The sequence below is a fragment of the Puntigrus tetrazona genome, chromosome 9 (genome assembly GCF_018831695.1).
Source record: "Puntigrus tetrazona isolate hp1 chromosome 9, ASM1883169v1, whole genome shotgun sequence".
NCBI lineage: Eukaryota > Metazoa > Chordata > Actinopteri > Cypriniformes > Cyprinidae > Puntigrus > Puntigrus tetrazona.
The window spans coordinates 11,294,988-11,309,791 of record NC_056707.1 but is presented as its reverse complement, the minus strand read 5'-3'; the positions used below and the strand labels follow the sequence as shown (position 1 = coordinate 11,309,791).

At 36.8% G+C, this 14,804-nt stretch overlaps 1 protein-coding gene across 1 annotated transcript in view; it reads right to left on the bottom strand.

Moving 5' to 3' along the window:
• Nucleotides 1-14,804, bottom strand: part of stxbp5l (syntaxin binding protein 5L) — a 108,846-nt gene that overhangs the window by 62,780 nt on the left and 31,262 nt on the right. Inside the window, 1 exon segment of the mRNA XM_043248862.1 lies at nt 1,102-1,183. Within this exon segment, the coding sequence (XP_043104797.1) occupies nt 1,102-1,183 (82 nt within the window).

Genomic DNA, 14,804 nt, shown 5'->3' with positions numbered 1-14,804 from the left:
TTCAAAAGCAGCATCTAGTGACAACAAGTAGGCAGGCAATACGCTAATGTTTTATGTTGACGACATGAAAGGGCTTAAGATTTGTTTGAAAAACAACTCATTTCAGTGATTCAGAGTCAACTCTTTCTTCTGAGAAACATTAACTTTAGACGCAATGCACTTTTTTTTAGATTTTAAATCATTGCAGGATGTTTTCATTTACCTACAGCTGTGTTACACACAGCGTGAAATATCATTTTAGAAAATTCATTATAGGGACACTTTAATAAAACAAAACAAAGCAAAACAAATAAAAAAATCAGCAAGTAACAAAACTTTTAAAAAGAGGTAAAGGGACACTTTGGGAATCTATAGGGTAAACTTGACCTTTAACCGGCACATCCTCGCCACCATCTCAGTTCTCAGCAGGTAAGAAGCTCAAATAAATCTGGCCTGATTCCTGAGGCAAAGATTTCATCATCTCTACAACTGACTGCAAACTCAGATTCAGGTCTGGCTCCACTTTTTTTACCAACCCATGGATTCCCGGAGGATGAAAAACCTGCCCTAAATGTTTTCTGGTTGAATATACTCCTTCGGCCTGCAAACCATCCCATTACAAAAATAAAATGGTTCACAAATCCCATTTCCTTTTGACTTCAGGTGTGTGTATACAGGCTGATAGAAAGGAGACAGAAATAGATGGAGATAGTGGAGAGTGTACCTAAATTGCTGTAATCCAAAATGGCCACCATGGCAACTCTCCCACTTTCTCTCTTTTGTTAACGCACTAACTTCTCGTTATTCATGAGATGATGCGGCGCGTGTGCATAAGAGCGAGACAGAGAGGCTGAGAAACATTCAGCACTTGACACGTCTGATGGGAAGTAATGACTGACTGCATTAACACCACAGGGCTGAGAGAGAAGGCTGCTCTTGACCTAAACGTATTCCTCTGCAGAGCCGAGCGTGCATTTACACACACGCTCACGCTGTCTATCCTAAAATACAGATTGAAGCGCACACATATGCACTCTGCCCTCCTACGTGTTTCGTACATATGCTGCGTACATGAAAATATGCTGTAATATATGTGTGCCCGCGAGTGTGGGTGTTCGGTACCTCGTTGATGAGAAACTGCAGTTGGAGAACTGCCGCCCCACTCTCGTGCTGGCAATGACAGTCCACTCCTGGCCGTCCCAGACTGATGAGATCAGAGAGTTAAGGAAAAGAGGACAGTCATTTACAATGAAACTTTGATGCTTTAATGCTGTACTTTCCACACAGCATTAAAAACTGGATTTATCATATAGGCAGCATAGCGACCCAAGCACAAACTCTCTGAAGTACTATGCATGAGAAAGTGTAAAAGCTCTAAAAAGCTCAAACCCAGTTTAGTGTGTGTGTGTGTGTGTGTGTGTGTGTGTGTGTAACAGAACAGATGTAACAGATTTCAAATCTGTGCCACAAGCTAATGGACTCATAAAGTGACATTAACAGCACTGACTTCAAAATCAGCTCCTCACACTGTTTTAAACAGATCTTCCTGTAGGAATGTGCTTAATGATTTATCTCAACTGTCCACAGACACACACACACACACACACACACACAAGCACATAGCAATCGATCACAAGACTGTAGGAAAGGGAAGAGCATGATGCCATTTGTCTCTCCTCTTATCTAAACGTGTGTACACACAGCTGTGTCCGATCACTTCAGAAGACAGTAAAATACAGGTAATAACAAAAGGAGGAAAATGCGTTCATGACAGAAACAAGGTCAAACTCATCCAGTGTCATTCAAACCGCATGCAGAAGTAGTTTATATAAATATACACCTGTATATACTTTCGAATAATCATGAAATAAAAATGTACACAAACAAACAGTAGCATTTATACTATATTATAACCCACAAGGCTTATTACAAGCCTATGCCCAAACCACAAATATAAACGCACAGCTATAGTCTAGGCAACAAACAAGACTGCAGTCTCGCATCCATCACACTGTAAACAAGCCTTTACATGAAATTAAATTAAAATAAATGCCTGCCAAATGCATAAATGTAAATGTATTATGATCTTTGTTTTCAATCCAAGCGCTCCTGGGCTAAAAATCTGGCAGCGTATACAAGTTTTACAACTTCCTTTCAACCATACAAACTCCCTCCAAAACATCACTGTCCAGAGACGTCTCAATATACCATAAACATGCAAAATGATTCATGCGTGGGCTCGGATTGGCTCAGATTTGCTGTCACATAGACAGGTGTGATTTCTCAGGACTATCGGTAACACTTTACAATAACGTGTCATTTGTTAACATTAGTTAATGCATTAACCGAACGGAAACAAAGAATGAACAGTACCTTTTTTCACCTTTAACATTAGTTAAAAAAAATACAACCATTCATTGCTTGTTCATGTTAGCTCACAGTGCATGCTATACAGGATCCCAGGGCCATTAAACCCAACAGAGCTATCAATCGGTCAAACCTTGCACTTTTTTTTGCCCGTCTGTCCCGCCCCGCTGCTAACCCCATCACACAATCAAAAACTGTACACTGAAGGAAAAAGATACACAACGTTCTAGAATAAACCCCTATAATAAATAATAAAACATCTAGTGATTTTACAGTGACAGTGGTTATTGATGACGAACACTCAGTAAAAGACAGCTGTTAAAGAAAGTGTGTTAGTGAGTATTTTGAGGAGGATCGGTCATAGGTATAATTGTTCTGAATGCTTGATTGGCTCTTAATTGAGCTTAGTTAAACTGTGTTGACAAACATGGGCATTCAGCCCACATGTTCAGGAATCAAGTCGTTCAGTAGTGCTTGGGATGGAAATCCCCACTGAACACACACAGACCAGTGCACAAACTACAGATTAAACCATGCACTATATATATCGACTGCACAAATGGTTTGCTAATAAGATAAACATCCACTCACAGATAAACCACAGCTATAAAACACCACTTTAGAGATTTGTTTCTGCGCACCACCAAGTATTTTTAACCTTGTTTTTGAAGATTCTATAAAAACCTCGGTTATATTTATGTATTTGAAAGATAATAGATTTCCAATGACTTGGTTGTATTTTTAATGAAAACTTTGCAGTTAATGCAATGTATTAATATTAATCTCAGTGTATCTCTCTGTTAGCTTATATATATGACTTCCATTTTTTTTTTTTTTTACTTAGCATACCTACTTCTAATGTACACAATGTAAAATGTATGTTAGGGCTTTACCATTAAAGATTACTTTATCATATTAATGGACAAATTTGTAAGGCCTCTAAATAAAACTTAATAAGGAAAACTAAATAAAAGCAAGACAAGACAAGTTGTCAGCTACTGTATGTTATAGAGATAGCATTGATTTACATCCTACTTTTTGGCCACATAAACATAAGCAACTGCACCAAAAGATGAGCCTTGTTTGGTTTTTCAACAAAACTGGGTTGTTTTTCCCATCCATATAATTATCTAATGGTTTAATAAAAAAAAAAAAAGATTGAAAAAAGGGATTAGAGGTTTGAAATACCAGTTTTTTAAGTCTAACAGCAATCAAATAAAGAAACAATTCATGAACATAATGATGATCACACTGCTTTCTACTTAGATATAGTTACGTCATTATTTTCTCACCATCATATTGTTTTAAACCTCATTCTTCTATAGCTACTGTAACAGAACAGTTAATTTACTGCAATATATATATATACTGCTAAACTTTTTGTGCAATAGAGAAAAAAAATCATATAAGTTTGGAACAGCATGCGGGAAAGTGATGACAGAACTTTCATTTTCGGATGATCTATTCCTTTATAGCTCCAGCCAAGGCTTTATGGGGTGAAAACGACCACTGAGAGATGTTTTGGTGGTGAACAGGTCATTCGATTGATGTTTCCATTGTGAAACAAAGCTGAAAAGAAAGATACATGATCGATGGAGGAAAAGGAGAAAGATGGACTGAGATAGAAGATGCTGAATAGAAAGACTGGTGACTCAGACCCTTACAAGTCAGGATGGAAGAGCAGAGGTGAAACCTAAAGTGTCAGTGAGGCAGGAGGTGAAAGAGAGAAATGAGTCAGAGAAAGAGAGAGAGAGACTTCAGCAGGTTTGAAGTGGTGACTCAGATCGAGTAGGAGAGAGAGATTGAACGACAGAGTTGAAATCTAATGGTGTCCATGTCATAAAAGCAACAAACACGCACACGTATAAGGGGACGTTTCATGACTCATGCTGGATTTGTGCAATTTATACACTCTCATGTCTATAGTTTTTCCTTTTCATTTTTCAACATTAATTTCTCTGTGGATTCTTCATTGTTCTCAGTTTCACACACAATGAACGCATGAACGCATGTCTGAAATGAAAGCTTATGAAAATCATTTCTACTACAATAGATAATATCTCTCTTCATTGTCTGTGATAATATATTTTAAGTTCAACTATTTAAGTATTTTCAAAATATATACTCTATGACTGTGCATTTATATATACACATAATAAATGTCCTACCTGGCAAAAAAGTATCTGGGTGCACTTTTCAGAGAGACTTGAAATACATAACAACAAGTAGATATCACTGCAGTTTCCAAAACTAGAGGCAGTAAAACTCTGACTCCTTTTATTCTTTTTCACACAAATTGACAAAGTTTTAATTAACAAGGTGTAATTTTTGCACAATTACTGGAAGAATATCATGTGACTTCAAAATAATAATATTTTGGGATATTTGAAAACTGATGCTTTTAAATGTTAACATCACACATATCCAGCTTCATATCCATGAGTTTTCATAGATGGTAGGTTTGTTCAGTAGCTAGAGCACAGAGATGTGTTTGAGAGATGAGGATCTCTGGTTCAGATCCTGTGTAATAAGGGGGTTTGAAAAAACAGTCTAAAGTAGTAGTCTAAATCTACATAAAAGGAAGTTGAAATGAAATGATTGCATCTACAAATGCCTTTTTATATCAGTTTTACATTTGTTAACACTGGTAGGTTTAGGGTTGGATTTGGTGTAGGGCATATTTTCTTACACTATAAAGCATTAGCTTTAGTGACAGTCCCCGGATAATTACATTCTGACCCATGGCAATACATAGCTATATCAGCGTAATAAAAGCCGGGGTTCACGTATTAAACCTCTGTTTTAGCACCACTCAGTTGACATTCCTCTTTGAAACTGCCGAGAAACATACAGTAAGGTATGTAGAAATGGTGTTGCACAAAAAGTGCACCGAGGTATATATTTTTATAAGACCAAGTTATAAATATCCACAGTACACGCACATGTATTATGCAAACAAAACTTATTTTGGATGCGATTAATCATTTAACAGCACTAAAAACAAATTGTAATATAAATAATAATTGTTGTTTTTTTAAATGAATCAACTGCAGAAAATGCACCTGCGCAATCACAGAAATAAATATATATTTTTAAATATATATAATAATTAAAAAAATAAAATAATAAATCTGTTTTTAATTGAGAATATGGTAAATTGAAAAATGTAAGTAAACACGAAAAAATAAATAAACAACAACAAAAAGGAATATACCCAAGCCAAAGACAGATATCTGAATAAACAAACATTTTTCACAGCCTTTCAATATATTATACGTTGAGAAATAATAAAGTAGTAACAATAACATTAACATACAGTTGTGATGTATACTAAAAATGGCAATAATATACAGTTGTGCCATATTTGGATACATCACACCATTCTTGTAATACAAATATTTTCAGTCATTTAATTAGAGAGTGACAAATTATAGAAGCTGAGACATTGTAAAAATTTAAAAGATATTTCACAATATTAACATTTTTACTGTTTTGTCCCCAAAAACAAGAATGCCCTTGGAATTATTATTTGCAACTCTAATTTGATTTATATTCTTATACAGAAGATTCTCATCATAATCATCACACAACTGTACTGAGGACCCATTCACAGTAATAAAAATGCATTGTTAGATTTCCTACAGAGCTGCAGACTTCCTCCACTGATATAAAGAGAAAATTATGTTTATGAACAATATGACAGTTTACTGAGCATTCACAGCAAGAGAAATGAATCAGTCAAAAGGGGTAGAATTATTGACTGAATAATTGCAAGCAAGATGGTTTTGCAGAGAGGGAGAGAATATGTCTAAACTATTCTCTCATGAAACTTTATGGGGGAAAAACAAATCGCTAGAGAGAAGCAAAGCTCATTTCATTTGTTTTCTATCTCTTCTGCTAACATCTCTTTCCAGTGTTGCTAATTAAAAACACTGGCATTACTGTAGCCATGCTAAATTATGGAGCAAGCTGTTTTCAGCGGTATCCCCCAGTCAAATGTGTGAATGTCTGTGAGAGAGAGATTTTGTGGCAGTCACTGCGAGTCTGATTGCGTCTGCTGACATTTCACTGGTGTTTGTGTGAAGCATGCTGTCAGTCAGTGCTCAAACAATCAATCAAAAACACAAAAACACTGAAGAACAGGATTCAGATTTTTCGGTTTCAGCGCTTCATCGTTGCTTTAGGAAAATACATGTCATACAAGAAGCAAAAACATTGTCAGAAAACAACATCAATTATAATGAAGTCAAAAATCAAACATTAAAAGGCTAAACTACAGTATTCATGTTCATTTTAGACTCATGTCAACATTAAATATATGAGAAATATGAGATGAATGTAATTGTTATTTAAAATATACATTAACTGAGAACTCTTGAGCCGAGAAAGAGCAAACTCGGAGTCACAAAACTTTCCACTGGATTATTTTATTAGCTGTGACATTGGTGGGATTGACTGTCAGGATTTAGGATTAGGCTGTCGAAAATCATTTTCATATATATGAAAACGCCTGAGTTCTAAAAATAGAACTATTTAGCTTCTTATTCTTAAACATTTTATTTGTCTGTTATGTAAACAGATGTGAGCCCTGTTACCTTTTTGAAATCAATTAGACGTGCAAGAATAGAAAAAGCCATAGGGTTTGTGTGCGCAGTTGCTGACATGTGATATCTCGGCTCTAAACTAATATAGTCATCATGGGAAAGGTGATTATTGTAAATTAACACGCCATAATGGTGATATTATGCAAATTTTACCTAGCTGGCTTCTCTCATATAGCTGTGCATTCATGTGCATCTGCATGCGTATCTTGTGTTTTTAATTAAACTAGCAAATCGCTGTATTTTTGTGCTAATATTGGAGTACTGTAGTAGAATGACCTTAGTAAATACCACAGCACATGAATATGTTAATCACTTACATGCATGCTTTGGGCAAATGCTTTTATCCAGAATGACTAACATGGCATTCAGGGTATACATTTTATTATTTCATGCTTTAGTCCGAACCCATAGCTTTGGAGTTGCTCGTGCCTTGCTGTTTGTGCTACATGAGTGTTTGTGTGCCTGCATCTGAATGCAGAAATACGTTATTATCTCTCCTATGTATGTGTGTATATATGTATATATACCATTCTTTTCCTTAGGTTATCTGTGGTCTGATCTATGTCAAACAAATAAAACCCGATCCACTGAATATGGCTTACTCAGCAGTGTTTGTCCAATCTGATAACCACTCAAAGATAAATCAATTCAAATGTTTATTATGCTGTATTGATTATTGGTAACAGGATTTTTTTTAAAGGGCAAATAAAGACTTGTATCTGGATGTGCAAGCCTCTGTGCTTTCATACTCAATATCCATTATGCATTAGCCAAAGAACACCCAGATGACACAGCATTTGCTGAGATTCTAAAATGTAGCAGTCAAAACTTTTTTTTGTCCCACTAGACCACATGACCTGAGGAGCCAAACTGAAAAAAGCGCCCAGAACAGTGAGTTGAGCATCTCCTTTTAACTGTAAGTGCTGAAAGAATCGAAAAAATTGTTCCTTGTGATTCAATTAAACTTATTTAACAGCACTTGAGCATATTTAGTTATTGTTAAAGCACTACTGGTCTAAAAAAAAAAAACACACAACATGCCAAAATGGTGGAAGCAGTATGATAGCTATATGAAATAAATTATATTATATAAAAAAATATTTTCACAAAAATGTTAAGCAGCACAGCCATCTTCAACATTAATCGAAATAAAAAAAGTGCTCCAAATTAGCATATTAGAACTACTTCTGAAGGAACATGTGACACTGAAGGCTAGAGTGAAGAAACTTTTACCAACCTCAAACTTTTGAACAGCTGTGAATAAGAACTGATCACATTTAGTGCATTCTATGAAAGTCAGAAGTCAGAGGTTACTGCAGCAACAAATTTTTAAAAAGAGCTACAACCATAAATATTCAGGTTTTGTACATGTATAAAACAGTCTAATATCAGCATATCAGAGTCTATCGACCTCGTATGTAAAACATTAATACTCATGAAGATGCTGCTAGCCGACCTCCAGTAAATCTACTCTGATTAATTGATTGTGAATAAGCAATCTTTCTCCTATCTTCTCCTCTCTATGTTGTGAATTATTCAGCGAGGGTTGATGTTTTTAACTCAAGGACATTGGGTTTGGTATCCAGACTCAAGGGCAGAGACGAGGGTGTGTGGGAAGCTGTCAGCCTGATTCTTTGAATGTTTTCCCCTTTTTAATATAAGCCTTTTCATTGTAACTCGCCGGTTAAGAATAATTGTGCAGATGAGGGTGTTGGCACCTTGGGCATGTTCCTCATGCCATAACCAGAGCTAAATCTCTTTTTACATAATGTTCAACGAATGGAACATGAGACGTTATGATGCTCTCAGAGAGTTGAGGCATTCGGCATACGAAATGTCAGCAGGTAACATGATTTTTCTGGACCGTGTCATTTCCTGCGCATTTCTGCCGATTCAAGTTGGCAGGATTGAGCCAGGCCCAGCGGCATCCTGGCTATCGCTTTTAATTATGATCCCTCATTAGGCTGCGCACATTCTGCCGAGCCAGAGGATCCAGGTGTTAACGCCCGCACCCAAACCTGCTCTGACAAATGACCTCATCCTCCGATGGAGCCCTTCTGGCTGCGCCGCACACATCTGCCAGACGGCGAGAACGCGAGGACGTTGCAAAGAGAGCGTGATTGGAGACATGTGACCCTGACGGAGCACAGCTTATGCAGGTCTTTAATAATATAGACAATAGGAGGACACAGGTGTTTGTCACAGAACGAAGGAAGCCGGCAGTCGGTTATTGATAGAAGATCCTCCAGCTGTTCCAGTATCAGTGAAAAAAAAAAAAAAATCTTTCATGCCCAGACAGGGCTGCTGACCTGGGGCGACACATTCGATTGGTCTGCTATTGCGCTTTTGCAGGGTGACATTTTATGGTCCTTTTCACACTGAACGGTTGACAATTAGAATAAAGGGCGAGAGGAAATTTGCATACGGCGGCCCATGATGACTGCCAGTTATCTGAGATAGGCATGCTTTTCTCTATTGTTAGATTTTTTTATTTAGTATTCTCTATTGAACATGGTTGACTGATATAGCAGGTCTGTGCTGATGTTTTCGGCTTGTTCTAATGTTCTATGCAACTAGGTGTGCATAGAAAGTATCACTGTTATCGTTACTATTATTTTAGCATGCTTATTGTAACTATAGACATGACCGATATCTCAAAATATGCAGCTTGATGTGTTTTGCAAGAGGTGTGTTCGTTTTTGTAAGCAATCAAACTTTTTTATAGCAACATCCTAGAAACACCAGAATAACACAGATTTAAAGTCAAGATTTGCCCAAACACAATGATTTTAGAAAACAAAGATAATTTGTTGTATTTTACAGCATATGCGGTTTGTGATTTTCATTTTAGGTTTTTTTTGTGTACATGAGTTCTGTGTTTTAGCTTTTTCTTTTTCTATTTTCCCCTATTACGTCTGTTGTTTTGACCATCTTCTGATTTCTGGCATGTTTCGTCCTGTACCATCTTAATTACCCTCAGGGGCAGATTGGCTTGTTCCCGTGACAACAGACAGTCAGGCAGCTGCATTGGGGTGACAAATTAAAGACCAAATCGATCACCATGATTACAGTAGAGATTAAAAAACCCCTCTGTCTCTCACTCCTTCCCTCTCTACTACTTCCTTGCATTACTTCTGTCTCTCGTCTGCCCTGGGCCGCCTGTTTTTGGGGAATTTGTGTCTGACGGGGCGGTAAATAGCAGTGTTTTGCTCACTACGCTCCATTTAATGAGGGCGAGATCAAATGAACGCAGGATGATTGCGCTTAAGGGGACGAGCCAATGAAAGTCACCGAGAGAGAGATGGAGGTAATGAGGGGGAGGGGGTGTTCAAGAGTGATCAATAACCCTTAAGCAAATTATTATTGGCTTGTCAACCTCAGTATGCTAAAGCACGTTAAAAAAAGCTATTCTGTTGCCCTCTTTCCAAACATGCACAAAAGAGTCAATGAAAACACCTACACTGGAGAATAGCTGTCATTTGCAGTCTCATGTCATTTTTGTGTGCTCACTGACAGAAAAAAAGCATATTATGACATTCAATATTTTATGATTGACAGCAATTTTTGTTTAATAGACCACAGCAGTGACCTCTCATTTTTTATGTTTATTGGCACAACTGTGATTCTGCCATGAGGCCACGGATCAAATGCTGTAGGTAATCACAGTTTGCCGCTATTTATTGCCCATCTATGATCTTGATATTGTATTAACACTTTGTTGCATAAAAAACGGCAAAAGTATCTTCAAAAACCCTCTTTTTTGTATAACAACTTCATTCCGCCATTTCAGAATTAGTAAGGAAGGAAGATTGAGTTGCTTCATTGAAAGCTTATTATTACTCCATTAAGAGCTCACTTTATGTATGTGAGCAGAATATGAGCGAGTGATTCACCGAGCAAGTGCGATTACCTGCTTCTGAAACAGCATTCATTCTTCAGCTCAATCTCCTGTTCACCATAAAACATTGGTTTAAATGTCCGCTCAGGTAAGCGATTTCTTTGTCATACTATCCTTTCATCGGTTAAGAGGGATTTATGATGACAGCGCTGCTCGGTGTATTTGCTGGCCCTGTCCCAAATGGAAAACGTCATGTGTACTTGCGGTCTTACAGACTCGTAATGGCTGCCACGTGCAAGTGTCTGTAAGTCCACGAGACGGTAGGTGTAGATTGTCCCATTCGCCCCCATTACTTCACAAAAGTGAAGACTCAGCGGAAGACCGAGGGGGTTTAGGGTGCCATCTGGGAAGGGCCACGTCTTCCTCTCACAATTTTCTGTTGAATGTAAAAATGACTTCCTTGTTTACAACCCAGTTTTAATCTCATATCGCCATCTAACTAAAATCACCATCACAAACTCACACATTTACTATTATTAAATACGACTAGCATTTATATAAAATATTGTTTATTGAATAATCATAGTTGATAACAATAACAGTCCTAATTAAAGTTGCTAGTCAATTCAGTCAAACTGATCAGTGATCTGATATTATATCTCATGTTTAAAGAAATAGTTCACCCAAAAATTCCAATTCTGTCATCATTTACCAACCCTTGAGTTTTTACAAATCTGTATGAATTTCTTTGTTCCGTCAAACACAATTGGGTCAAAATCGACTTCCATTGTAGGAAAACAAATACTATGAAAGTCAGTGGTGACCCAAAACAGCCTTATTTTCTTCAAGATATCTTCCTTTGTGTTCGGCAGAACAAAGAAATTCATACAGATTTAGAATAACTCAAGGGTGAGTAAATTATGAATTTGTGACTGTGCTCCTGGTGGCTTCATGACCACTTGAGTGCCTGCCGATCCCCTGGAGCTCCCATCTTTGGCCATGATTCCCATTTCTATGATAACTGTGACTTTAACATGATTTTTTAATTTATTTTTTTAAATCACATCAACGACTTCAAGAACAACTTTAGCTCTCATGGCATATCTTTAAATGTGTACACTTTATAGCTATAACAACAGCTCAATAGAAAAAATGAATAAATATATTGTTATGTTTGAAATCTACTGGTAATTGATATAACTTTGGCAAGCAAGCTGTATTTTAAACCAAAAATGGAGACGCACAGAAAGTAAGTAGAAACTGAAAAATTGAGAACTAATAAAAATGAATTAAAATAATAATGCTTCCCAAAAGTTTTTCATCTATTCTCTAACTCTCTTTTCTTTTCTCTTCTTTTTCCAGCACTTATCTTGGTGTGAGCACACCTGCGCGTCCCAGACACAGGCCTTCCGGATCACTGTCAGTCCATTAGCGTATAATGTCAAAACTATTTTCTCTATCTCACTATCACGCTGTCTCTCTCACACACAGAGCTGATCATCCCAGGAGGTGATGGTTTCAGGGCATGCTTACTGTGTCACTCAGTTTGGGACGGAGAGAAAAAGGGTGCAATTAGACTGAGTGGGGTGCCATCACTTCACCCTATAAAAAGGACAAAGGAAAACCGGGATGCCAGGACGAGTGTGAGAAACAAGAGGGAACTTTTGCCAAATTGAAAGCCATCTGATGAGTTCTATAGGGATATGTGCGATTCGATAATGATCCTATTGGCACGACCGCAGTATGGGACGCTGAGCTCGTATGATGCGTCTAGATGAGGGTCAGCAGAACGGAGATGAAGCTGTGAACATAATTGAGTTTTTCACACTCCTCCTTCTCAATTCACTCCTTATCTTTCACTCGTTCTCTCTCTCTCTCTCTCTCTCTCTCTTTGGGGCTAGTGCAAGAATCCTGCTCAAAATGAACAATTTGTTCCATCTGCTCCAAAATCAATTACTTCCCCTGCAAGCCAGCAGAAAATGGTTTCTGGGATATGCAAGAAATGCCGAAAGGACAGAGAGAAACATGTATAAACCCTAAAGAGAGAGAATGAATGAGTGTAGGGAGGGATAAAAGGGAAAAGAAGGGCAAAGAGATTAAAAAGCGTTTCATTTAAGAAACAGTTCAGCCAAAAACGCACTCCTTTTTACTCGTTCCAAATGCGTACAGCTTACTTTAACATCATTAACTTCTTGTTCAAAGAACAACTGTTGAATAAATACATCATTTGCATTACACCACATTGTTTTGTTGTTCTTGCTATTTTACAGTGACACGGCAGATCAGGACAGTTGCTTTGAAACACGCTTGACTCAACAAATCTCCCGCTAATTGGATCAAAATTCACCAGTACAGTCTTTCATAAACAAGAGCGCACAATGTGCAGATACTACTCCTACTGTCGTCTGTTTGTACAAAGAATCACTTACGCTAATAAAGACGCACACACACGCACACAAAGGGGTCAGTGCACATCTGGAGATGGAGAGATGTAATGTGAGCAGACAGACAGACATGCCGCAATCTCAATCACTATGACAACCAACAACCAAACGATTACAGAGAGGAAGTATGTAAGGAAAGCGGACATGGTTACAAATGCTAAAATGTAGACTTGCAACTGTTGAAATACAACTTTAAAATACAATGCAAATACTGAAACACAATATTGTTATTACATTATTAATACATTTTATGAAACCCTTTAAAATAATATAATATGTATCAAAATAAAAAAAAAAGACAAGAATCAGCATAAAAGAAAATCAAAAGATTAAGAAACTATTTAATGTAAATTAATAGAACGGTGTGCCCATTTTATTAATCTCATGATTTTGAATGCAAATATTTGGCTACACACGCATTTAAATATGCATGATAATAATAAAGTGTATATTTCATAAGTAAATATTATTTTTAATAATGCTTTATCGTTTAGATTGATTACAAATATTAAGGCAATTTATGAATGTATATTAATGTACATACAAAACTTTATCTTGACAGCTTTAATTATGAATAACAAAATCATTTAAGATATTGTGTGATGAAAAAGAACGGAATAAAACAAAGAGAAAAGACAGACAAAAGATGATGAAGTGAAAATGAAATATAAATGAAGAGTGCAGTGTGCCCACTCTTCTGAAAGTAAAGTGGGCACTTCATTATGTTGTTTTCCAAATCCTGCTGAAAAACATGAATATGCATCTTTCTGTCTCCCTTTTCTTTTTGTTCTCTCTTTCTCCCTGATCTCTCTTTCTCTCTCTCTCTCTCTAACAATCACACACACACACACACACACACACACACAGTCATCTGACATTAACCTGAGGTTTTGTTGCATGTACTCAGCTGGGCTGAACATTACGACAAAACAAATATTAATGTGAGGCCAGCTGATATGCATACTAATAGCAAACCAAACAATACATGAATATTCAATATGTAACGAATCTCTTTTTCATAAATCACTTCATTTCCTTTATAATGATGAATGGCATTTGACAACACGTAATAACACAACAGAGCATTCATCTGCAAAATGAAAAACTTAATCTCACATGAAATGAGATCTTATTGCTTTAACCCCACAGAGGCGATATCAGACAATCATCTGTGTCATCGCATTGTTTCTGTTATGTTAAATCACTAATTAATTACTTCTTCCTGTAATATTTTTCTCCAGTGACTCCATCTTATTGTCTTTGCTGTTTTGTTAGGTGTGTGGGACCTGGAATGTGTGTTTGTGTGAAACTTTCACAGCCCTGAATGATAGACGCAGGTTGAGACATATTGTGTCACATTTTGACATGAATACACAATAATAACTGTCTTCAAAGTCATTCATCGTTGCTAATTGTAGTTTATAATTGGGAAATATGCACGCTGTCGACATTTACATGTCTTTCAAAACCTATACAGCAGTCTTTCCTTCAAAAGCGCAAAAATTGATATTTTGAAAAATGTTCAAGCTACTGATTTTCATATGATGATATATATTGACAGTATATATAGGC